At 35.4% G+C, this 25,760-nt stretch overlaps 1 protein-coding gene across 9 annotated transcripts in view; it reads right to left on the reverse strand.

Annotated features, from left to right (window-relative positions):
• The window catches only part of LOC118267077 (potassium voltage-gated channel subfamily H member 8), a 90,986-nt gene that overhangs the window by 31,949 nt on the left and 33,277 nt on the right, over positions 1 to 25,760 (reverse strand). For all 9 annotated transcript variants that reach the window (XM_050703114.1, XM_050703115.1, XM_050703113.1 and 6 more), the window contains exon 3: positions 871 to 984. In XM_050703114.1, coding sequence (XP_050559071.1) covers positions 871 to 946 — 76 coding nt within the window. In that variant the 5' untranslated portion in view covers positions 947 to 984. The remainder of the gene's footprint in view (positions 1 to 870; positions 985 to 25,760) is intronic.

The raw sequence follows: 25,760 nt of genomic DNA on the forward strand, positions 1-25,760 counted from the left end.
ATTATGTATGAGAGATATTATAGAGATATCACGTTTGCTTTGTATTTTTTATCACCAGGTACTTAGTAATCGTTTAGGTGCAGATGGTGGCCGCCGGGGAGGTTTTAGTGAGGTAAAAATCCCACACTCCTTAGTTTTTTTTCCTAAAGCTATGCGCCTTTTGAAGGTTTCCCCCCGTTAACAAAAAAAAGGTAAGTAGAAATGTTATAAGCGAAAAATGTTGCTTTTTAAATACTGTAATATAGATGCACAGTGTTCTATTACGCCCACGATCGTACAAGATGGTAATCCAATAAACCCGGAGTATTAACACTTTAAGAAGATTTTTCATAGATACTGATTTGAGATACCTCTTTTCATTGCCAGACTTTTATTACCTAGATACCTTTTAGAACCCTAGACCACGATTACAATCTTATTACCACGGAATAGAAATTGATTTATTCTATTTTTATTTAAACTATTTTAGTACGAGTGTAATACTTAGATTAACTGAATATTGTCCGAATACTCAAACGTTACTCAATTTTAAGTCGCTCTCAAAACTAGGACTGTCCGTATCAATTCTTTATAAAATGACAGAGATAGCACGATATTTAAGTACAACTTAAAATTGAGTAGCTTTTCAGTATTCGGGCTTATAACTTACGACTGCACGGTTGGTGCGGTGGCTGGGCAACTGGCTGCCACGCAACGGGTAGCGGGTTCGATTCCCGCACGGAGCAACTCTTTGTGAGATCCACAAATTGTTGTTTCGGGTCTGGGTGTCATGTGCATGTGAACTTGTATGTTTGTAAACGCATCCGCGACACAGGAGAAAATCCTAATGTGGGGCAACGTTTTAAAAAAAAAACAAAAAAAAAAACTTACGTGTGCCATCGAAGCGAGTGGCGATGGTATCGAGGAAGGTGTTCTGGGGCGCGAGCAGCCCCTTGCGCACGGGCATCCCCCCGCACCGCGCACCCCGCGCTCACCCCCCTCCACCTGTAACAACACATTAGAAATCACATTAAAATCATTGATAAATGATAAATGATAAATGATATTTATTTTGCAAATAGGTTATAAAATAACACTTTTACACGTCAATCTCTTAAATAACTAGATGAGGCCGGCATTTCCTATCCGACTACTCTGAGAAGAAATGCCGAAACAAACTCAGAGGGCATAGCCTCTTTTAAAGTCCAGGCAAAATCAATTAATGATGTCAAAGAACCGTGCAAGTTGATTCTGTAGTGGTCTTTTGAGGAAAGAACCACAGCAGTTTGAGCGGACCTGTTCAGATGGCAGCACGCATGTGTCAGTTTACAATCAGCTCAGCTGACGGCTGTTGCTGAATGATCCGACGAACAACACCAACCAAAAGAACATTTGGGTAGGCCACACAAATGCTCAAACTGTCAGAATATAATTTACTAAAAATAAAATGACTAGCAAAAGTCTCACACGGTCCTCAAACTAACAATTTTAAAAGGAAATATAAAAATATAAAAGGAAAAAAATATATATAAAAACAATGTCAAATTGTATAAAAAATGTAACTATATGTTACAAACATGTCAGCAAGACCTGTGTGGACATTATAGCAGTTCATTCCCAAGCCTGACTATCCTCCAAGTAGTCTTTTATTTTATAAAAAGCTTTACTACATAGTTTTTCTTTAATAACATTTTTAAATTTACTTAGGTTTAAACTTTGAATATGGCTGGGAACTTTATTGTAAAAGCGTATACATTGACATCTAAACGAACCGCTTATTTTCTTAAGTCTAGTAGTAGGAACAACATATTTATTTTTATTTCTAGTGTTGATATTGTGTATATCACTGTACTTTTTAAATAATTTTATGTTTTTATGAGCATACACTATATTTTCATAGATATATTGAGAGGCAACAGTCATTATATTAATTTCTTTAAATAGTTCCCTGAGAGAATGCCTCGGACTAAGATTATAAATTGATCGAATGGCTCGCTTCTGCAGCACAAAGACAGACTGAATGTCAGCAGCATTCCCCCACAGGAGAATACCATATGACATGATACTATGGAAATAACTAAAGTATACTAGACGCGCTGTATTTACATCAGTTAAATTTCTAATTTTTTTAACGGCATATGCTGCTGAGCTGAGCCTTTTCGACAACTTATCTATATGTGGGGCCCACTGTAGCTTAGCGTCTAGGGTTATACCTAAAAAGATAGCTGAATCTACAGGGTCCAACTCCCCGCCCTTGATTAGCACGCTGGTTTTGACATGCCTAACATTTGGTGTTGTGAATTTAATGCATTTAGTTTTTGATTCATTAAGTAGCAAGTTATTGGCACTAAACCAGCGTACTATTTTTGAGAGAGCACTATTTACATGATCACTGACTAATTGTCCACGTTTGAGTTTAAATAATAAAGAGGTATCATCAGCAAACAGTACTATATCATGGTGATCCTTTACAAGGTAAGGTAAGTCATTAATATAAATAAGAAATAAAAACGGACCGAGAATTGACCCCTGCGGAACACCCATCCTAACAACAGACCCGGCAGAAATTTTCCCGTTAATCTCAACTCTCTGAATTCTATTACTCAAGTAAGAGATAAGTAGGTCCAGAGAGTTGCCCCGCATTCCATAATGGGATAGCTTCCTGATCAGTGTTTCATGAAGGACACAATCGAACGCCTTGGATAAGTCACAAAAAACACCCAATGCGTCCCCTGAGTCCTCCCACGCGTCATATATGTGATTAAGAAGTTCAACACCGGCATCAGTTGTTGAACGACCCCTTGTAAATCCAAACTGGTTACCATGCAATAATTTATTTCTATTAAAAAATCTTTGCATCTGATTTAGAATAATTTTTTCAAAAATTTTACTGAATGTAGGTAGTACTGAAATAGGTCTAAAGTTAGTGGGGTCAGAAAAATTATCTTATATAATCTACTTAGTATACATAATATAAGTTAGTTTTGTGATGAATATTGTTGTGGAATTTAAAATGGATTTGATCAGTCATGTATACGTCGAATTTCATACACATTGAAGAGTCCAGTAGGTTCCAATAAATAATAAAATAGGATCTAAAAAAAATAATATTCTTCAACGGAGCTGCGGACTACCTAGCGGGTTTACCGGGGCTTCGGCTCGAAAAGCAGGAGTAGGAACGGGGCCGTTTTTAGTCAGTAAGAGTCTGACACTCCGTCTCGTCTCTCCCTAGGCGGGAGATATTATTTGATGATTTTTTCCCCTTAAAAAAGGTATTATTCAAAACTTTGATATCCTAAGTCTTGGCCCTCTCCAAAACTTACTTAGTCTATCCACAGATTTTAATACATAATGTTCCTGAAAGAGATTGAGCCTATAAATTTAAATTATTTCCGCTCTTATTTAGTTCCTTACTTAATACAATAATTTATCTTCTTCATTTCGTCGACTTTAACAGTTTCAGAGTTTGGATTGCCGAAATATTGAGCTCTGTAACTTTATTCAGTATCGGCCTTTAAGTTAGAAAAAATTGTTCGCCAAACTTCTTAATAAAGTTTTGATTGAAATTGTTTCGATTAACTACCAGACTACCACCAATTAATAATAACATTCAGATTTATGCTGTTTAAATACTCGGTTATAAGACTTATTAGATTAAAGTTATTAAAGTAGGGAAGAAAGCCGATGTTTTACCTACAGTTGAAAGTAAATAGGTACGTACAATGAAGGAATACAACATTTTGCGATAATACGACGACCTAACACACAAAACATATGATCAAAATATTATATAAAAAATCCGAAAAAACCAATAGTGTTTTTTTTTTGTAAGGGGATATCATCCTACTTCTTCCGCCTTGAGCGAGGCGAGAGGGAGTGTCAGACTCTTACTGACTAAAAACCACCCTGTTCCTACTTCTACTTTCAAGCCGGAGCTCCGGTAAACCCGCTAGGCAATCCGCAGCACCGGATAAAACCAATAGCTGCATAGTTAAATAAAGCAGACATACAGGATATTAGTAGCCAGAAAGTCAAAAATCCCTAGAGTTGTAGGATTGCAATGTGAAAATGTAATTAAAAGTTGCAGACTTCTGAAGAGAAATCTCGACAACACGATCATTTTTAGCCGTTCATTTGAATAGGTAATGTTTGCTATTGAAGCACAGATATTGATTTCCACGGCCCGTGGTCCATTGCGTAGGTACTCTGCAGGTTATAAAGCGGGCCACTATATAAAAGCTATTTGTATCCAGTCGACCAATAGCGAAGAGATTTTTCATGTCTTGTATTTTACTCGCACCGTTTTCCACAGTTGCTGCTCCGTAGATTGATGATTCCGAGGTTTTTGGCCATTTACTATTCACAAAGAGAACGTTGTCTGTTAATGTTGTGGGCTTATGTTAAAGGTATCTTTAAAAGCTATTCACAAATATTTTCCATATAAAGCTGGCGTCGTCTCACTTCTAACGCGAAATTTATTTTCTTTCTCCAATTGAAAGCACGTTCAAACAGATCTCCTCGTAATGACAGGGTACAAGTTACGTCGATCGGCTGAAGGACTGTAATTACGAGAGTTAGCTTTTGTTAAAAATGCACAATTGTGCCTTTTTCGTTCGTACTTAGCCTCGACTCAAAGTATTCATTAAAGGCGAATTTCAAAAAGCTACAGAACAAAAGCTTAATGAGAACAATCACCCTCTCTCGGATTGAGATCCGACGAAATTTCAACGTGTATAAAGCGATTTTGTCATATCCCAGCGATCGTAGACGTGTATTATGTAAATTAGGGTCAAATTAATTTTGTCATTTACTCTCAGGGAGGCATTAATATTGTCTAATGGGAGTGTTACGCATAAATAACACAGATATGTATCCCAGCAACGGGTTGTACTTTAAGTACCCGGTGAAGACAAAACCAACAAGGGGTTCAACTGTTCTTTTAAAAATAAAAATAGAAAACACCATTATTTTTCAAGAATCAGAAAAACAAACAATCATCTCGACGTAAGTCAAAAAGTAACCGTACTCTTACTAATGAGTACGCGTCCGTTTGCGGAAAGCTCTGTGAAAGATGGCACAGAAGAAACTAATATCTGTCGTATAAAGGCGACACGACGCGACGCTGGAGCCCTGTACCGACCGTCGACGTAAGGCGATACTGACGAATAAATCCTTTTAAATATAGAATACCAGTAAAGTTTTAATTTTGGAAGACTACAGCAATCACAAAAGTGCCATGAGCCTAAACAAACAACTGTCACAGGCCGTAACACGTTGACACTTCCCGATGTCACACTGTCACATCGCCTAATTTGGCCCAAACTTGCCCGGTCTATAATTGATGGATTCCGCACACAAATATACCACAGTATATGTGAGATGTGTAAATAAACATTGCAGAGTAATAACTGGTATTTACACGAGTAAAACAAATAAATGATGCCAATCTACATAGTCGTGTTTAGTTTGTAAATGTGCTGACTTAACAGCTGTATTATAATAACGAAGAAGTGCTCGGTGACCCTTAAATTTGTAATCGGCTAACATTATCCAATAGACCTATAAATGAGTTTAAAACGGCCTTCGTATATGGAGCGTGAATATTGCTATTTATTTTTGAAGAGCGAAGAATACTTTTATATAAAGCTCGTCAGTTTTGTACAATTTTCTATAGCATTTTACTTCAAATGGACATGGATTGTCTCATGTTTTTTGTTACGCTTGGTAACCGTGAGCCATAGGGTTGGGCATTTCCTTCCTTCTGTGTAAGCATAAATCAGAATGGAGTCCGATATGAAATTGTCCTTTCCGCAATTCTCGTGACGAAAATGCGTCGAATGTGATGTTGGTGGCATGGGTTGTAAGAACTGTATTTGTTGGCAACGTTGTGGAAGAGAAAAATGAAGCTTTTTAAATAAAGTGGCTGTTGGCTACACTCGACCGCCCGCTGCGCCGGTAACGAAGGCCTATTGTTAACAAATAAGACCACAGATTAAATTCCCGATAATGATGCAATTACTTATTCTCTTCTTTAGATATTCACTCTTTTTATTTTACTTTAGGACAATTGAATGTAAAGAAAGGATTTATTTCAGGTAGCACTACGTAATACAGGGTCAAACACAAAAGGAGAAATAAAAATGTTCATACAACTTAAAAACCGTTATTTAAATATCATATCAACATTAAATCGCTTTAATAATTATTTCGTCTGGAAAACTTTTTCTGGATCATAAAAAAAATCAGCTTAACCGAAATTTATTTCATTTTTCTCGCTTTTGAATCTGAAAAGATCCCCTTCTGTAGACTGTTCGGATGGCAGGTAGTTGAGTTCAAGTGATAATTAAAAATATATACAGATACTTTTGATACTTTTAATTCGTTTTATTACATCAGTCATATTATCAAATATTCATAACATAACGAATAAAACAATATATAAAACTTAATTTGGAATTAAACGTCATAAAAATGAAGTTCACAAATTTTGGGTCTACTTCTGTAGACAAATAAAATGAGCCTAAATTTGCTAAAGATGAAGGCATCGTTTTTATTTTGTCTCTTGTGTTGGTAGCATTGCATTCTCTGTCATTTGCTCGGTTGTAATTTTACGTAAAGTGCGTGTGATAAGAGAAACTCTTTATATTATTCAAATACACAATTTTTCAGTCGAGATCAGTGTGTCTTTCCTGTGACTAGGATACCTGAGTAAGTAACCTTTGCAAATATATAAAAACATAGATAGTAAGTGCATATGTGGGCGCGGTTTGCAAATATTACATTGCTTAAATTCTAACCTCTAATGGAAAGCTGCCATCTTTGATTTATAAAAATGTGTCTCTCCTGTAGACATCTTTACTGTAGACGTAGTGTCTACAGGAGGGAGGTATGTCAACAGAAGTGAATAATCAAGAACTTTGACTACCTATATTCGAAAAAAAAACAATTGTGTTAATCACTTTTAGCTGATTTATAGATAAGAGGTTCATCTTAATTCATATTATACGTGTATAATGTCTGGGGTCTGTCTGTGGGTTAATTGCTCAAAATCTGATGATGAATTTTTAAGATCATTTTATAAGGTTTTGAAAATATATATTTTTTGTGTTTGATATTATTTAAGATTTTAACACCGAAGTTAAATAATTTATTATATAAATGCTAATGTATTATTACTATTGCAACGTATCTAAGCAAAGAGTTTAACGTAGATTCCATTATTTGGCACTATAGCGAACGTGGTCACGGCAAAGGTGCACCTGATGGAGTGGGTGGTTGCATAAAAAGAACTTGTGATAACCACGTCGCAAGAGGCCATGATGTGGCAAGTTTGGACGAGATAATGTTATGCTTAGAAAACAATTGTAAGGGGATTGAAGTTTATCGAATCAATGAATCCCTATCCCTTCCTGAAATTCAACAAATTATTGACAGCAGCACTACACGACCTTTTAAAGGAACGTTTGGTATTCATCAGCTAACATGGAGTGTCAAAAACCCAGGAATTATCCACGCGAGACGATTAAGTTGTTTGGTGTGTGTCCCTCACCAAGTATGTCCACATTATGAAATGGGTCGAATCCAAATAAACCATATTAGGGATTCAATAATGCCTAGCACATCTAGAACGATAGGCACTCCTGATTCATCCTCGTACAATTTGTCACCTGATTGCCTCGAAAGATCGGGATCATCAGGCTCCTTATCTGAGCGTGATTTTGAAATGGCTCCAGCCACACCTGACGCTTCGACTGAGCCAAATTCACCAGGACTTTCCGATAGACTGACACCAGATCTTTCTATCGAAATATTTAACCAGATGAATAAACCCCAGAAGAAAAGAATCTATTCAGACGACTCTGAAGCTTCTGAAGATTCACCACAGAGAAAACGGCCGACGAATTTCATGTGGGACGATTCTGATGAGGAAAACATTTTTTAATATTCTGTATACTTAATTATGTTTTCCTATTATTGAAACATATTTTACTACACATTAGGATACGTCCACATCTGGCGAATGCGCAGCTCGCAAACGGCTCGCGATGAGATGTTATTAATATGTTTTCATTCAAGTACGTCTACAGAAGCTGATTGTCTGTTCTGTGGATAAATGTCAAAAAAAATTTGTACTGAATTGGTATACGTTTTTATTATGTTTTGTTTAGGGATCGAGGAGAACTCCATTTTAAGTTTTTCTTTTAATTTTTTCTATTCTTGACCTTATTAATATGATTATAATAAAGTCACATTTTGTTCCCTTCTGTGGAAAACACAATCTCTTCTGTAGACATAAAAAAACAAAAAACGTGTTTTTTTCCTAAAATATCCAAGACTGATCTCTAGTGATATTATTGTAAGAATACTAATATGGAACTTTAAATAAATACAACATTTTGTAAAAAATAGTGAAGTTTTATTGTAAATATTTTGTAATGTTCACTTTTTGTGTTTGACCCACCTTTTCCGCCTTAGCATAATTCTGTTTATAATAATTTATTTACGCTCATTTCTTGAGAGCTTCCTGATATTTCTTAAGACAACAAAACGTTCATGAATGACAAAGGAATACAGCTGGCTAAACATTCATTTCGCTATAAAACGAAATAAATTGCTCTGATTCAAGGATTTATACAGTGAAATTGATTTTGTTGGGCACAGATATTTTATGAATATCTCTCTAATTGCTTGTCCCAGCTCGACGTCTGATATTTCGTCTAATTTTATTAGATAGATACTGGAAAAGGAAAGTCTTATAATTTTAAGATATTGATACTTTTCTGCTCACGGTATAATTAAGTAGCGACCTAGTCTATTATTTTATAAGGTATTCATTTAATGAGCTTAACATTTTCTATTCTTTTTGCTATTTCTGATACTTAACGTTCTTAGGTAGAGTATTATTAAAGTAATGTTTCCTTTATGAGATTTTATTACACAAACTCAGACGGAAACACGACGCATGCTTACATTAACAACATCTGTTTGCGAACATGTCAAACATGCAACGCAAGAAGAAAGCTAAATTTCCCTTAATGCTTACTGAAATCCCATTTATGTAAACTTATGACATAAATGAGATTTAAGTGCATGAAAACAAGCCACGTTTGTATTCAGGGAACATGTTACATGAATTTTATTATTATTGAAGATGGATATAATAAAAAGTTTTGCAATTACATACTGAATTGTAATAATATTGTAAACATAACACACGTATCTTTAATTAAAAAATTGCACATTAATCATTCGAGAAAGCATTTTGCTCGTAACTAAGGGTTCTGGTAATGGCTTGAAACTGGTAGAGCTTTTCTCGAATGGTTTACGTCAGTTAACCTTATTTTTTTAATTAGTATGTCTATAAATTTAACAGAAAAACACGTTCCTTTATTGTGATTGATACTTTGATACATCTCGCCATAATTTCCCCAGAACTTTGGCCGTAATTGGTAAAAGCTACGTGGCTGTCCTTATTAACCATCAGTAAATCTTATATGTCTAATTAAAGCACCATTTAAGGTGACCCATAAAACTTAGTGAGCGCGTTAGAATACTGCTGCAGCCTTCCTACTTCACCATAAACTTTTTATGTTTCATAAATATTGTGGCAGTAAATATGAATTAATGGTTTTCTGAGGTTGCGTTATGCCCTTTTCCTTCTCTTTTGGTCCACGTAAACAAGATAATATGTTGCGTTTGTAGGAATTTAAGTCTGCAGATAAGTCGTTTACAGTGTCTGCTAAAATTTATTATTGTTGTTAAATTGAAGCATTTGGGGATTTATAGCATTCTGGCCTCGATGGTCCTGTGGTCGGAAATTGGCGGCCTCCTGGGATGCTTGAGAGTTCTACGGTTGAACGTTTACGGAGAAGTCGCCACGTAGAACTAATTCTGACTGGATATGAACATTAAGTTTCATAACTTTATGTTCATATTCAGTCAGTATGTTCATATTTAAGTGTGGGAGAGTCATGCTTCGGCACGAATCCACAGCCTCACTGAAAACCGAAGTGAAACAACGCTTGCGTTGTTTCGTTGTATGAGTGAGGTTATCAGAGGCCCAATCTTTCCAATCCCCAATTCTCCCACAACCCTTAAATTCCTAAACCTTAAAAGGCCGGCAACGCACTTATAACGCCTCTGGTGTTTCAAGTGTCCATGGGCGGCGGCGATTGCTTACCATCAGGTGATCCGTCTGCTCGTTTACCGGATTATTCCATAAAAACTATCCATGTCCTATCTTTCACCTCGCAATTCCTATATTGTATAGAACATGTTTACCTAATACCATACACTTAAAATGACACTTGAACACTGATTGTATTTTACAACGTGCGTCAGTGAAATGCTTCATAATTCCATAATTAAATTAAAGTACATACTCCATTGCCTATCAGATATTACTTTCATTAATTACACTGATATTGTTACACACCTTTATGGGCGAAAATTAACGTAAAACGATTTATTACATTGAATGCGGTAATGTGAACAGTTTCGAGTTGTTTTTGCCACCTTTATTCAGTTATTTATGTTAGTTTAGAACATGGAATTTGTTGGTTACTCGTCTTTGTAGAAATGTACGCTTTGAAACGAATAAACAGTTACATAAATTCACGAAATGCTTCTGACTTTCAAATGGTATGTTTGTGCAGTAGTAATAATTATGTATCTACATGTGTATATGCATATATAATTGTTTGTGGACTCTATTGACATGGTCCTGTGGTCAGTAGGACAAATTATTAAGTGTTTGTATTGAATAAGCTTCAAAGCTACTACAATATTTCTTTTCCATTAGAAAGATAATAGATGAAGATATTCCTATAGTATTAGGACTTACAATATAGGGAATCATGATTATATATTTTATACTTAGAAAGTCATTCACGAGTATTTATTAGGTAACAGTTGCTGCAGTCTATGGCATATTGCACTACATTAATATTATCAGTATATGGCAATAGACTCACCCACTATTACATGGGATTTATAACACAAATGGTGAAAAATTTTACACCCAATTGTACATTGTATAGCGGCTTTACGTGCCGTAATGTGCACCTCTCGATATGGTTACTATATTAATATTATCATTTTCGTTTTCCTTATCCTGCCTGATCTATATAATAGACAATGGCGCAAGAGTTCACCTTACATAACATAAATAACATGTTCTAGCGATATCATCCTTCACGTAATCATCATTCTTTATTGTATCCTCAATTTTTGCCGTTTTATAGCCTTTTTCCTCAAGATTTTCCCTTACGACTTGATCTTCATTTTCTTCGTCGCATTTTTGAAATTCACATAACTTCTAAGTCGTTGCCGCTTCAATCATATTTTTATGGTGAGCGTCCACAGGTCCGCATTGTACGCATCGGACGGATCGCATTAAACGGACTGTGTCCACTGTATCGACAGCGTTCGGATTGCCGATGCGAGTATTAGCAATCGGATTGCCGATGATACCTCACTTGGATTTTTGGCATAGGCATTGCCGATGAGCGGTCCGTACGATGCCGATCAGTGGACGCAGTTGTATGAGTTTCTATACAAGACAAACTAAAATCCGTTGCGTGCGATGCGTCCGATGAGTACGATGCGGGCCTGTGGACGCTTACCTTTACTCAAATAAATTATAAAAATGCAGAGCTACCGATAATTAATAAATCAGAATTGGATAAGTATTTCTTTCCAGTATTGATACTCGAGAATTAACGGTTGACGGCCAAGGGGCTATTAAAATATATGAATAACAAATCAGAGCCCCATTCAAGCCGTACTCTATATATATTTGAGAATATTTGTAAAGAACCGCTTGATTTACATAATTGCTACGATTCTCCCTCGTAGAAAAGTCTTCCACCCCAATCAATGATTGCTTCTGATATCGTGTGGTTTATTGAGTCAGTCGGTTCAGTTATTTTACACATCGCTTTCGTAAAGATTATTATGTAAAAAATGCTACAAGTTTTTTGAAACTTTAATCAGTTTTAGACCAAAAAGGCAGTGTTCAGGTTTTTTTATATGATTGTAGAATCCGTGCATCTGTTTAGAAAGGGTTCGAAGTACCTAATGAAGTTATTTTTTTAGGTTACAAAGAAGGCTTTTAGTTGTTTGACTCAAAAATCTATCTTCCCTCACATATCCTATTACTAAGTAAGAAGCTGTAGGTAAAAATAATACCAAGATATATGACATCAACCAATATACATATACCACCATGCAAACACTATTTAGATATAACTTATGCCACAAAATACAACGACCAGAAAAGGGGACGCGGTTTTGTTACAACTACTGTCAATACATCAAGCCAACTAAAACGGGCTTGGCGGCAAATTGCTTTCCATAATGGAAAAACTTGTACAATATAATAAAATGTCTGTGACTTCATTAAATTAAACTATCTGCACGCTTGGCGCGGAGGCTGGGCAACTGGCTGCCGTGTAATGTGTGGCGGGTTCGATTCCCCCAGCAACTCTTTGTGGGATACATTAATTGTCGTTTTGGGTCTGGGTGTCATGTGCATATGAAATTGTATCCAGCCGTGGAGCTACGTTTGATTAAAAAAAAACGGATCGAAAAATATCGAAATCAAAATTATAAGTAAAAATCGAATATAATTTAATACCAGATTTTGATTGCAACGGAAAATATTCGGCTTTCCATTACCGCATTTTCCACAAATTAGAGTAGGAAAATAAATGAATACAGCTGGCTGTTTGAAGCAAAATTCCGAGAATAAATCCATATTAACTCCATATTAGCAAGAATTTCCAAATTATTAGCATTCACGTCTCACTACTTCATTAATGCAACCAATTCGTGCTACTGATGAACCTATACTACTAGGTAGATTATATTTTATGACAAGTTGCAAAAAGCGGATCCAATACTTTTAATCCCATTAAAAACTTCGTGTTCCAATTTTCACTATATGTATATACTACCTTTATATACTAGCTATTGTAGAGAATCTATATATTAATACGTGATGCAAAAACTTTGGACCGCTTTTTACGAAAATTGCGCGGACGTAGGAGCATAAAATTTGGTACACTTATAGTTTATGTGTAGGAGAAGTGCGGGACGCTAATATTTTTCAAAAATAATGCTTATAAAGTACATTATTAAATTAATAAATAAAACATTACACACACATGCATAGTATCTGATCGTATTTGACAAAACGTCAAAATCGATAGACATTGCGATGATATTGACGTCTCATATGAATAGAGTTTTATAAAAGAGTTTGTTTGAGTTTGAGTTAAATAAAAATTATCCTTGAACGTATGTTAAGTGGTATTGTAAATTAAATCGTATATATGGTTGAATTTCAACCACTAGGCGACCACTAGTCTGTTATAAAACTGCGATGAATTTACTTTTAAAACGTATCGGGTATTGATTTTAAACTTTGCAGACTCAAAGTTTGACAAAGTAAATTATTTTATTGAACTGGGTACTTGTTCAAGTTGGGAATGTATTGAAAACTGATTTAAAAGTAGACAATTTCACTTAGGTTGTGTTTTGAAGTAACATGTGAGAAAAAGGGTACAACTTTAATAGCCAATGAAGTTTCTCTCCTGGGTTTAAGAAAGGAACAAGGAGGCTACTTGCTTCAAACAGTTTGAAGATCGTACTTTAAAAGATTCAGTATTATCAAAGAGAGCAGCTGCTACCCGGTTCCTGACAAATATGTAGGTACTTCTATAGGTATAGTCGGTTCTTACTACAACTACGGGAAAATCAGGGTTGGTAACAATATGTATTTCAGTCTGATATCTTTATACACGATAAAATGGAGCCTATGAAATATAAAGTACTATAATATATCGACTAGGGGATATCGTACTTGGTACATACTTGAGAGGATACGAAAGGTAATCCTTTCCGGATAGACCGATCGATCCGTCGAAGAGTTAGGGAGAAGTCAAACAATGTCGCCCTCCCCAGTCCTAACTTTCAAATTTATAATGGCTACTGTTTCAATAATCTCGTAGGTTTTACTTCATTACTTCTTAATTAATGTAGATCTACGTTTTAGCTGACTAAATTAGAATTTTAGTCATCGTAATTTTATTTTCAGTTCTCCGTGTACCATTTTGTACATAAAAGACGAATGTACTGTATACAAGGTGTGGGTTTGAAACCGTGACATATTCAAGGACGTAATTCGGCTATCGATTCTCAGTCCGAATTAATAAAAAAATTGGTAGGTATTTTTCTTTTTCGAAATTCCGTAAGTATTAACTACCATTATAAATCGTTGCCGCCTATAACTAGCTTTAAAACGCGGCTCAACACTCACAAACCCATACACGTATTTAATATAAAAAATATCATATAACCGTCATATTTTCGCATAGAAAAACAAATAAATTACAAACTGCAAACTATATTTTCTGCGGCACAATATAAACACCCTTTGTGCCACTCGAAAATATGAGTGGAGACCTCTCTAGCTTTATGAAACTCGAGAAATATACTAAGTTTTATTGCTTCAACCCTTTGAGGTCTACTTAGCCGTAGCCGTTGAAGGCAGGGTTATATCATATTTACAAGATGAGTTTCCCTTAATTAGGTCGGTGTACAATGCTCGTTACGCTGTTACAGGCACGATAGTGACTTTAGAGTGGATCCCAACAACCCTCTTTGAACAGTCCACTGCACGTTGAAACCTTGACAGCGTTTTTTCTTTATACTTTGATCAAGAGAAGTTCTTATTAGAGACATACTTAGTTATGGAAAATGAATTTTAGATATTTACGTATGCATTTATTATAACTAGTGACCACTAGTTATAATAAATGCATACCATATACGATTTAATTTACAATACCACTTAACATACGTTCAAGGATAATTTTTATTTAACTCAAACTTAAACAAACTCTTTTCGTATGAGACGTGAGAATATCATCGCAATGTCTATCGATTTTGACATTTTGTCAAATACGATCAGATACTATGCATGTGTGTGTAATGTTTTATTTATTGATTTAATGTACTTTATAAGCATTATTTTTGAAAAATATTAGCGTTCTCCACTTCTCCTACACATAAACTATAAGTGTACCAAATTTTATGCTCCTACGTCCGCGCAATTTTCGTAAAACGGGGTCCAAAGTTTTTACAACATGTATTAATATATAGATTTGATGCAAATCAATTGAAAACGATTTCTATTAACCTATGTTTGCACTGCGTACCGGGTTAAAATTAACGTTAATATTTTAGCCATATTCTACCCATATTAAAATATTAATATACTACCCATATCAATTTTAGCCATATTAATATTTTAGCCAGATTTTGGTTTGTAAGTCCTTTCATTAATTTTCACCATGTTCAAAATACTCAGTATACTAACTAACCTAACCTAGTATGGTAGAATATCGACTTGAGTAACTGAGATACTGAGATATTTGTGACGAAAATACTTATTTAGGTCATGCTTGTTTTTCTAGAAATATTATAGTTCTTTCTACCAATTCTTTTCGATATGTTCACATTAAAATACATGTAGTTTGCGATTTCTCCAGTCATCAATCTTGGGACTATTTGTGGCTCACGGTACACCGACAACGGTTTCACTACCTCATCTATTTTTATATATAAACCAGTAAATTTAACGTAAATAGCGCGTGTAATGTCTTGTATGTTAGTATTTTTGTCTTTATGATCGAATAATTCAAGCATTTAGATTCGTAGATTCTCGGGAAACCTCACAGACCAGGCATGTGCTTTCTATCAAAAATATTTCATACAAATAAAGTAATTTATATTTGACAGCGAGTTGAAAGAATTGTGAGTGATATAAACAGAATAGCCCATCTTAGTGTAGACTAGTGCTAGTAAATAGGTACTTGTACTAACGTTGAATCTTCTTCGTAATCATTTTATGATCAATTCGTGAATCTAAATGTTCTGGAAATAGCATGCAGAGCGCTATACAACTTCTACATCGTTTAAAAAGTTATCTGCTCAAATGGTCACCGGTCTTTTGATAAAAGCAGTGCGCTCAGTTCCTTTCCAGCTAGTAGATGCCTTTGTATGCAGCATGTGACTACATTTCTTTCGCTTTATTTACTTTAATACGTACGAGAAACTTCGACCGGATCCTTCGCTTGATATTTCGCTCAACAACTTTGTGAACCAAATGTCACTTCCCACTTTAACGTAAGCCAGGGATAAATCCAGTAGTTGGTCCAATATTTTTTGATGCATCACTTTGAATAATATATTTACCGTTTGACGTAACCAAACGGAGTGGCTTTCGGCTAAAAATAACGCTAAGTTATCATAATATTATGACACATTTATAATATGAGGTAAGATGTGTGGATGTGAGTGTATTTTTGCGTGTCATTTTATTTGAATATGTACGATATAACACGGCGATAAGTAATATCGTGCGTCAGCCTGTCATGTCTGTGCCTTTAGACGCGAATACGTGTATTAGAAAATTGTAACGGATGGAGGATAAGTGCGTGTAATCTCATTTTTATAATACTCAGTTACGAGTACTCTAATAAAAAGGGAACGCAAAATTGCTATTTATAAAAAATAATCTGGTACTTTACCTTACGTAACCTTAATTAGGTACCTTCCAAGATTAAAGACAAAAACAAAGCAAGGAGTCGGTATTTTGGTAAACATTGAGCTATAATTAGAAATTCCTATCAGCACCAAAGCCGATTTTGCAATAACGAACACTTTCTTCAAAAAATATGAGGAACTCGCATAAATTATATCAAAGCTTTTTGTAACGTCGTCGGGGGAAGCCCTAAATTCGCGAATATTGCCAAAGTTATAAATACCTTCCATTGAATCTAAATTTAATTAGTGTAGTTATCCGATATTATTTTGAAAACAAATAAATTCAGGACCATTTGTAATCTAAATTATTGTGTTACTGTAGTCGGGTGCACGAGTGCCAATTTACATGTTATGACTAGAGATATTCTGGAATGCGACATTTTAATGTAGCTGTATCATTTCACCCGTACTTTATATAAAGCGCTTTAAAATGCTAGACGGAGTCCTTTTATCTTTTCATTCCATTTGTCTTAATTAGAGTTCTTTGCAAAATGATATCTCACTTCTCAGTATTCATTTTATATCTTTTCATTTTTGTGATGCAAAAACGAAAACGTAATTTTTTGTTTAGTAAAATGTACCTAAATGTCGTGGTGGCTTGGAGGTTTAAGACGCCTGCTTCTCACGCATGAGGGTGTGGGTTCAAAACCTACCAACGGTAAGTACCAATGTGATGTACTTTCTAAGATTAGTTAGACACCACTGACAAACGGTGAAGGAAAACATCGTGAGGAAACCTGGGCTTATAATTTCCAATTTGAAATTTGAAATCGCCAACCTGCGTTGAGCAAGCGTGGTGATTAATGCTCAAACTTTCTCCGTGCGAGAAGAGCCACTTATAGTCTATTGATGCGATGTGAAAAAGTACCCAATATAGAATTTTAAACTAAAATAAGTATACAATTTCAAAATGTGGGAAAGTTGAAGTTGCCTCACTATTAATTTGCTTAAAGTTAGTCTCCTTGTATTTACCTACCTTAGCGATACAAACTACTATTAATTAAAGTTTTAATTAACACAAATTTCACGTAGATATTAAGTAGATAGAAACTCTCGAGGATAAATTATTTTAATAGTACGTGAGGTGGACTAATGTTCTACCCACTATATTTGGAGACATAAATTGTTAGAACAAAGATTTTCCTTATGTACTAAGGAACGTTAATGTTAAATAATGTTGCAAATAACGTTAATTACCGTTGTTTACCTTTCTCTATTATTATGAACACAGTAGTCATATAATACTTCTTAGATATAAATAGTGTTTGCACGAGTATCTAGGATTGGAGGAAAAATGGAACGAAAATGGCTGTCTGGGTTTTCATTATAAGAATTCTTAGTGGACTGCCTCGTTGGTCGAGTGGTCGCAAGTGCGACTGCCGGACAAAAGGTTTCGGGTTCGATTCCCGTAGGGCAAAGCATTACTGGTCTTTTTTCGGTTTTTGGAAAAAAATCTCAAGTAGCAAGGAGTCTGGAATTGTGGCAATAGGCTCACCCCCTATTACATGGGACTTATAACACAAATGATGAAAAGTGGATGTACATTGTATACCTCTACATATGTACACCTCTGTCTACCCCTTCGACGATAAAAGGCGTGACGTCGATATAATTCTTAGTGGTAATGGGTAGTCTGAGTCTAGCTTACACGAGAACCACTTCTTATGTCATACGAAATGACATAAATAGAAAACTTACAAGGTACTATAAAAAATTCACGGGTAAATAGATTTATTTAAAACAGTAAATAAAAAATGGAAGTCGAGTTCTCTTTTCAAATGTGTACGAAAAGATCCGTTACGTATCTAGCCAATAGCGTTAGAGTAGTGCGCGGTGCATAGCTGGCTGGAAAGTTTGGTGAAAAATATACGACGACAGCTCAGTGCTTTATAGGATTCCGATCCGAAAAACTGCAGCTGTTCGTTACGTTCGCAGATATCTTTTTTTCAAGGAGAATCGTATAGAAATCGGTATATTTCCTACGTTACTTTAAATGAGTACTTATACAGGGAACTTTGTTCATATTTATCAGCCACAAATTAACCATAATCACCAGTTTTGAAGGTCTAATTTTAGATATTATCCCAATTATGTACGTGAAATGAAACCAAATGAGATAATAAAACGAGATTCAGTTAATTGGAAATTCATAATTACATTAAAAACAAAACAATGGGTATAGGTATACCCATTGTACCAGACTGTAAATATGTTTCTTCGATTTTATCTTATGAAATACTTGTTTTAACTGGATTAAACCAGTCCGTAATAACATTCCGTACTACCCACGGAACAGTGGGTGATATTTTAGTAACTAATTAACAATAATCTTTTCTGTGTGCTAAATACTCGGCACCGAGCGACCAGTATGCACCATAAATATTTCTACAATTTATGTTCGGACGAAAATATACAAACGAGTGCGAAAACATCGCAAATATTACTGCAAACATCTTAAAACTACGTTACTATTTCTATTTAAATGTATGTTATACCTATATTCTAATGACTTGTATTAAACTTGGGTTAAGCAAGTTTGTCTATAGAATTAACTGATACTATGTAGAAACAGCCGCTTTGTGGGAACTAAGTGAGTGAGTACAATTAGTTTCTCTCTCTAATTGTACAATTAACACGGTACATTTTAATATTTCGCTCTCACAGTCGGTTATACTATAGTTGAGTTGATACTTTAGAGATCATCCAATGACTTCTCCCGTCTTGGGCCAGATGAGAGGAAGTGACAGACTCTTACTGACTAAAAATCACCCTGTTCAAAAGCAGGAGTAGTGCTTTTCGAGCTGGAACCCCGGTAAACCTGCTAGGTAGTCCGTAGGTATCAGCCCTACTGGGCCCCATCTGTGGTGGTCTGATGGCTGTTTGAGGTGCGCGCGGGTAACACAGTCCACTGCTGGTATAGGCCTTCTGTACTAAACATGGTTTACTATAATTTCCACGCTTACGCAGCTTACGCTTACTAGCAGAATTGGAATTAGCAGTTTCAATGGTTCAGTTTAATAAAAAATCTGTTACAATAATTAATCAAAGTATTTTCTTTTATTTATGTGTCGCAGAATCCATTGAGTTTAACTTGAAGAAAACAATTGTAATTAGGTACTTATAATTATAAATCGTAATTACAATTCCTTCCATTTCCAGTTTACAAATGGACCAAAAATGAAATCTTTTGGTCATAACTTATGACCTTTAGGTACTAATAAAAGGTCAGTAAAGCATTACAGCGCTCAAACTAATTGAAACTTCAGTGTTATTTTAAATCGACATGTTTTGAACTGTCACTCAAACTTCGGGAAACTTTAATTCAGTTGATATTTTATTAGTTTATATTTTGGTCGAAAGAAATGTAAACAACTGATTGCTTGAATAAGAGAATGTTTGTGTATAGATTATCTTTAACAATCCGTAACAATCCATTGCTGGCAACTGGACTATTGGTCTTATATTTTTATAATAACTATCGTGAGGCAAACTAAATTAACTAAAAATCACGGTTTACTTACGTATATAATGGAGAAAAGCTCTACTAGTTTCGAGTCATAGAGGGACTTTTCATCATGAGTAGCGTGCGCAGACGCGGTGATGCGATGATTGACTCAAAACTAGTAGAGCTTTTCTCCATCAATATACTTACGTGAAAAATCCGTAATTTATAGACTATTGGCCTTCTCTAGGTAAAAAAGAGGCGTTTATCATAATATCCACGATTCGAAAATCACAGTCACGATCAGAAACATTACAATTATTTAAAGGCTTATCTATAAAGTATACCTAAAGATCTTCAGGAGGACTTAACCTCATCTACAAGTAGTGTAGACCTGAGCTCCGTGACTAGAGCTCCAAATAGTTGAAAGTAATTCACTTATTCACGTTAATGGTCTGTAGCAAGTACTAGTCTAGTACCTAAACTATAAAGCTCATCGGATCATGTACTACAGGTCTAATACCAACACCAGCTCATCACGTTAGAAGTTAATAGCCGTGTGATAATTGCAAACGCGTGTAATCCGTAACGCACACAAGCATCATGGACTCATGCTCCCTGCATATGTATGTATGCAAATTGACAATGTTTACTCAAAGCGGAAAATGTATAGTGCTGATGGGCATCCATATCATGACATGACGTCACTGCAAACTTTAGGCTTGATAGAATTTTTAATTATGAGGATCATTTTTTACTCCAAGGTGGTTGAAAAACGTCATAAAGTCATCTTATTTCATTCATCTTACCAGCTTTATGCCTTCTGAGTGTTTTATATGCATTTCTCATTTTTTAGATGGGATATTACATTAGACGGCTGGTGTTCGTTATCCGAATTGCATGTCTAGTTGCCATTACAATTACCATAAGATTCATAGTTAGTTCGTAAGATTTAGGAAGGTCCATTTATGTTTGAAGAAAATTATCATATTTCTCTGTTAACAGTCTTTTGACCCGTTCCGAAGTATCCGAGCGCGTTACACGAGAAAAGCATTAAGGATCAATTAAGGATTGAAGCGGTGCACAGATACATAACTTCGATTATTTGTTTGATGAAGTTTCTTCCCGGAGATGCGGAGTATTATCCGCAATGAATAAAGAGACGATTAATAATCGTCTTGATCGATCCTTTCTGGAGTAATTATTTCCTAATTAGGTATGATATTCATAGTCCTACAACAGTTAAAACGAAATCTTGTCAGAGACAGTCTATTAATATGTAGTAACGTGAGCTCATACATATTTGTGAATCGTGTTAACAGTACCAACACGTTTTATGTTAATGCCGCATAAAACCCTTTTTACTCCAAAAAATCTGCTATAAAACCATGAGTGATGTTGTGGGTATCAGTACCAGTGTAACGTGTATTCAAAAAATTAAAAGCTTTCACAATTTATTCAGACACAGCGACAAATCTAACTCGTTGTAAAAAGTTAAAACGATCAATTTAGGGGAACGAATCGAGTTTTTGCAGCTGCGAAGGCAGTTAAAAATTTTAGGGATTGTTCGTACGTGGTCTGCAAAAAGACAATTTGTTTGACGAATACACTAAAAACTTTATGAAATAACTCGATGTTGAGTAAATAAGCGCAGATAATAAACACGTACATGAAGACGAATTAATACTTAATGTAATAGAAAATGTGATTACTCCAGATACGGCAACGTTCATAAGCTGTAAGTTCAAGGGTATTAATAACGTTGTTATTGGTCGGGGAGTTCCATTTCACAAGCACACTCAACTTCGCCTTATCCCCCTATATACCTACTTGATTACGTACTTTTGTTGGATATCCTACTCGGATAAAAAGACCTCAGAAGGGATCTACTGGACGTGTCAGAGGGTCTTATTTCAATAGAAACTTTATTGGTAATATTATAAGGCCAACGATGACGTCTGTATTAAACGGACGCAGTTTTAACGTGTTTCGAGAGTTTCAGTCGGTGACCTTGAATACACTTTTATTATCAAACATCAAAGCCGAGAAAAAGATATATTGGACAGAAGGTGTAGATTAAATCAGCTGTCAAAACTTCTGGGATCTACTAATAAACTGCACCATTAATAGTTGTAAACAAGCTGAAATCCAACACTTGTCTGGTAGACGGACAGGAGAAAATGAGATATTTCACATTAAATTCAAATATTTTCCATAAAATTGTATTCTGTTGAACAACAGTGAAGCGAATTCAAAGGCAGACCGATATTGAAAATTCCGCTCATACATTTGAATGGGGCTCATACCTACGCGAGAAAGAAAACAATTGAATAACTTGGGACATATCTTTATTTGGTGGGAATCCTTTCACGGCTATATTGTTGTTCAGATATGAGCCATAAAATAATATAGGTCTCATCTTATGATATCAATAAGTTCACTTGTAATAAAACGAAATAGGTAGCCACGTACCTAGCGTATTATTACATCGAACCCAAGGGGTTCATGGGTAGTTTATAAGAGTTTTCGCAATCCATATTTTTTATTCAAATGACAAGGTGATATAGTACTTACCGTTCAGTATTTTTTAGTTATAAAACTCACACATGCACTTCAAGTAAGCTGTTGAAAATTCTCAACTTCAGTGCCAACATAAACTAGACGTTGTCAGTTACTTTGTAGCACTTTCAGTTCCTGGTATAGCTCTTAAATCCCACTATTCCATGTATATAAGTGTTTATTTATTGTAGGTCTTTCTTTAGACCGTCCATTATAGCGTCAATCACCACTTGAAGCAAATTTAAAGCGCGATCAGAGTCGAGATTATTTGTAATCAATACGTCAATTATTTACAAGTAATATCCATTACAGTCTCGAGTGTAAACTTCGTTAAAATTGATTAATTAGCCATTGAATCAAAGCAATGTTTTGAATCCAACGTACCGTGAACTTTCGGCATACCGCAACCAATTAAACTGGCTGCAGCCTTACACACACATTCATTTGCAGGAATTCCTAACTAATGCTGGAAATTGCACCAACTTTGAACTGCAACTGAAACATCATACGGACTATTTAGTACGAGATTCATAAGTTTTCCGAGCCAGTCATAGTTTTGTAACGGTTTGCATATGTCGGAAACAATTCTAAACTTCCAATTGAATTCCATCAATATGGATGCTCACATCATATTGGTATTCATATTCTTCGCAAACATGTATTTTCTACCTCATATTTTTGATGAAAGCTCATTAATTCCTTTCGGTACTTTAGATTTATGTACACGGACATTTTGTTAAATAACTTTAACGTAACCAAACAAAGGTTGTTACGTAAAATGTTTGATGTATTTCTCCACAAACATATAAATCACTGACGTCATTAATCAATCATCGACTAGAATCTCAGTGAGTGTGAGGAAGTGAGATGAAAAGAAACAAATCGAAATGTGTGGCTCGAGCCGGCCTTGAACAATTCCCAGCTGGATAATACGACTAATGTAATGTCTCCGTAATTCCTCTCAAACTCATTCGTCGCCGGTACCTCAGAGCTACGTCCCGATTCTCCTAATCCCTCAAAGCAAGCTTTGTGAGTTTTCCATCATATAATACTGCTAGATAACACTCAGTTACTTTTATTATCTACCTTCCTTCCCCAGAATAGGTATTTCTCGTCATAAAAACAGAATATGACACATATAATTCAGGTAAACGATCAACTTCAGAATGCCAAAGCGAGTAAACATGAGATAATATCGTTACAGCTTCGCGAATGCTTGCCTACACTCACAAATTCAATAAGACCTTATCATGTAAGAAAATTGTTCCAAACTTCATAATGTGTAATCAATATTGATCAAAGCCTTCTTCTCAACTTAACTCGAAATATTTTTTACGAGTATATTGATTAAGGATAAATCCATTTTGAAGACAACATCTTCCCATGTCAATAAGGACTTTAAGATAATACCTGTCAGCTTAATATCGCACTAAGGATCACCTAACCTAGAAGAATATAAACACAAGAAAAAGTAATAAGTTACGTCTAAAGAAACAAATCCTATGTGAGTAGCAAAAAATCCAGTTGTTTGCAAAACAAATATTATATTCAGACTTTCTGAGATTTGAAAGGTCCGTTATTAGAGTCCTTTGTAATAAACAGGTATAACAAAAAGATGTGGTCATATAAGGGCCCACTGTAGGTCGCAAACTAAGAAAAAACTAGGGATTTTGATTAGGTACTCACTATGATTGAGACTAAGAAAATAAAACGAAAAAGAAACTCGGTAGGTTTCACATCACGTCAACAGCCTATAAGTGCCACTGCTGATCAAAGACCTCTTTTCACACAGACAAGGTTTGTGCATTAATCGGCACGCTTGCAAGCGGGTGGTTTTCCGAAAAAAACCACAAAATGTTAACGGCGTCATTATCCTCAACCAAAAGTTAACGATTCTGCTGATTGAGACACAAAATTTGGTATATTCAATAAAATAAGCTGTGACACTGCTCTCAACTAATACAATAAAAATAAGGATGATAATAAGCTACCGCGATGCTTAATAACGCAGGAGATTAATGATTTGTTAAATAAAAGTTAAAGTTTTTCGGAAAACCACCAGCCCAGGTTTTCGCACAATGTTTTCATTCACCGATAGTTAGTGGTGTCTAAATAATTTTACAAAGTACATATAACTCGGTCAAATCATAGTAGTACTCTGTCCGAGTTTCGGTTTTAGTAGTTTAGGTTTCGAACCCGCACCGTCATGCATAAGAAGCGGGCATCTTAAACCTTCGGGCCACTACGACTATACGCAAATATATGGACGAATTTTGTATGTTATAGTGGGAATAAAATACATAATTTTACTACTCTCCAACATTACATCATACTAGACGTCTCCTCCAATTATTTTAGTAATGTCTCTGTACTAATGCTCCGTACTTTCACAGTCCAATAAATAACCCGTCTAAACTAGAAGTCGTAACATTGTTTTTCTTACATATTTCAAAGGTTAAGGGGCTTTTCCACCAGAGATGTGCTATGCTACGTTGCTGTGGATGCGTTTGGCTTCCAACAATCATATCCATTGGTACACATAGCTTAGCACTGGTGGAAACGGATTCAGCTAAGCTATATTTTTAGACGGAAAGATGCGTGCTACGGATTTGTGTTATGGATGGTTTCCCTACTATCGATACATCGTAAATACTACCTGATCTATACAATCCTGAGGGTTGGCGCTGCATGCCGAGATACAGGTTTTACTTAGTTCGGCTGCAGATGCTCCCATATCATATTGTTTTGTTATTAGCCTATTAGTTTTAAGAAGAAAATTGTAACGAACATAACCTTGGTGTCAATAAACATTTTTATTATTATTTTTTATTATTATTATCGTATAGTCGAGTTGCGCATCTCCCTCGCACAGCTACTTTGCGGAGGCGCATTTTCATAGTACGCCTTACTCGCAATATTACATAGCTTAGTATCAGTGAAAACGGTCACATAGTTTCACAGCTTAGCTAATACTTCTTCGTAGCACAGCGACGGCACATTTCTGGTGGAAAAGCACCCTAAGTCTTTGGTCCCGCCTCGACTTGCGGTACATATATCTTTACGCGGATCATACATACATATAGGAATTGGATAGTGAATTTACGACCCGTGTTTTATAACCACATAACATCTGTTATTTATGGTCAGAAGAAACGGAACGAAATGTCAA

This window comes from Spodoptera frugiperda, chromosome 23, assembly GCF_023101765.2.
Source record: "Spodoptera frugiperda isolate SF20-4 chromosome 23, AGI-APGP_CSIRO_Sfru_2.0, whole genome shotgun sequence".
Lineage (NCBI taxonomy): Eukaryota > Metazoa > Arthropoda > Insecta > Lepidoptera > Noctuidae > Spodoptera > Spodoptera frugiperda.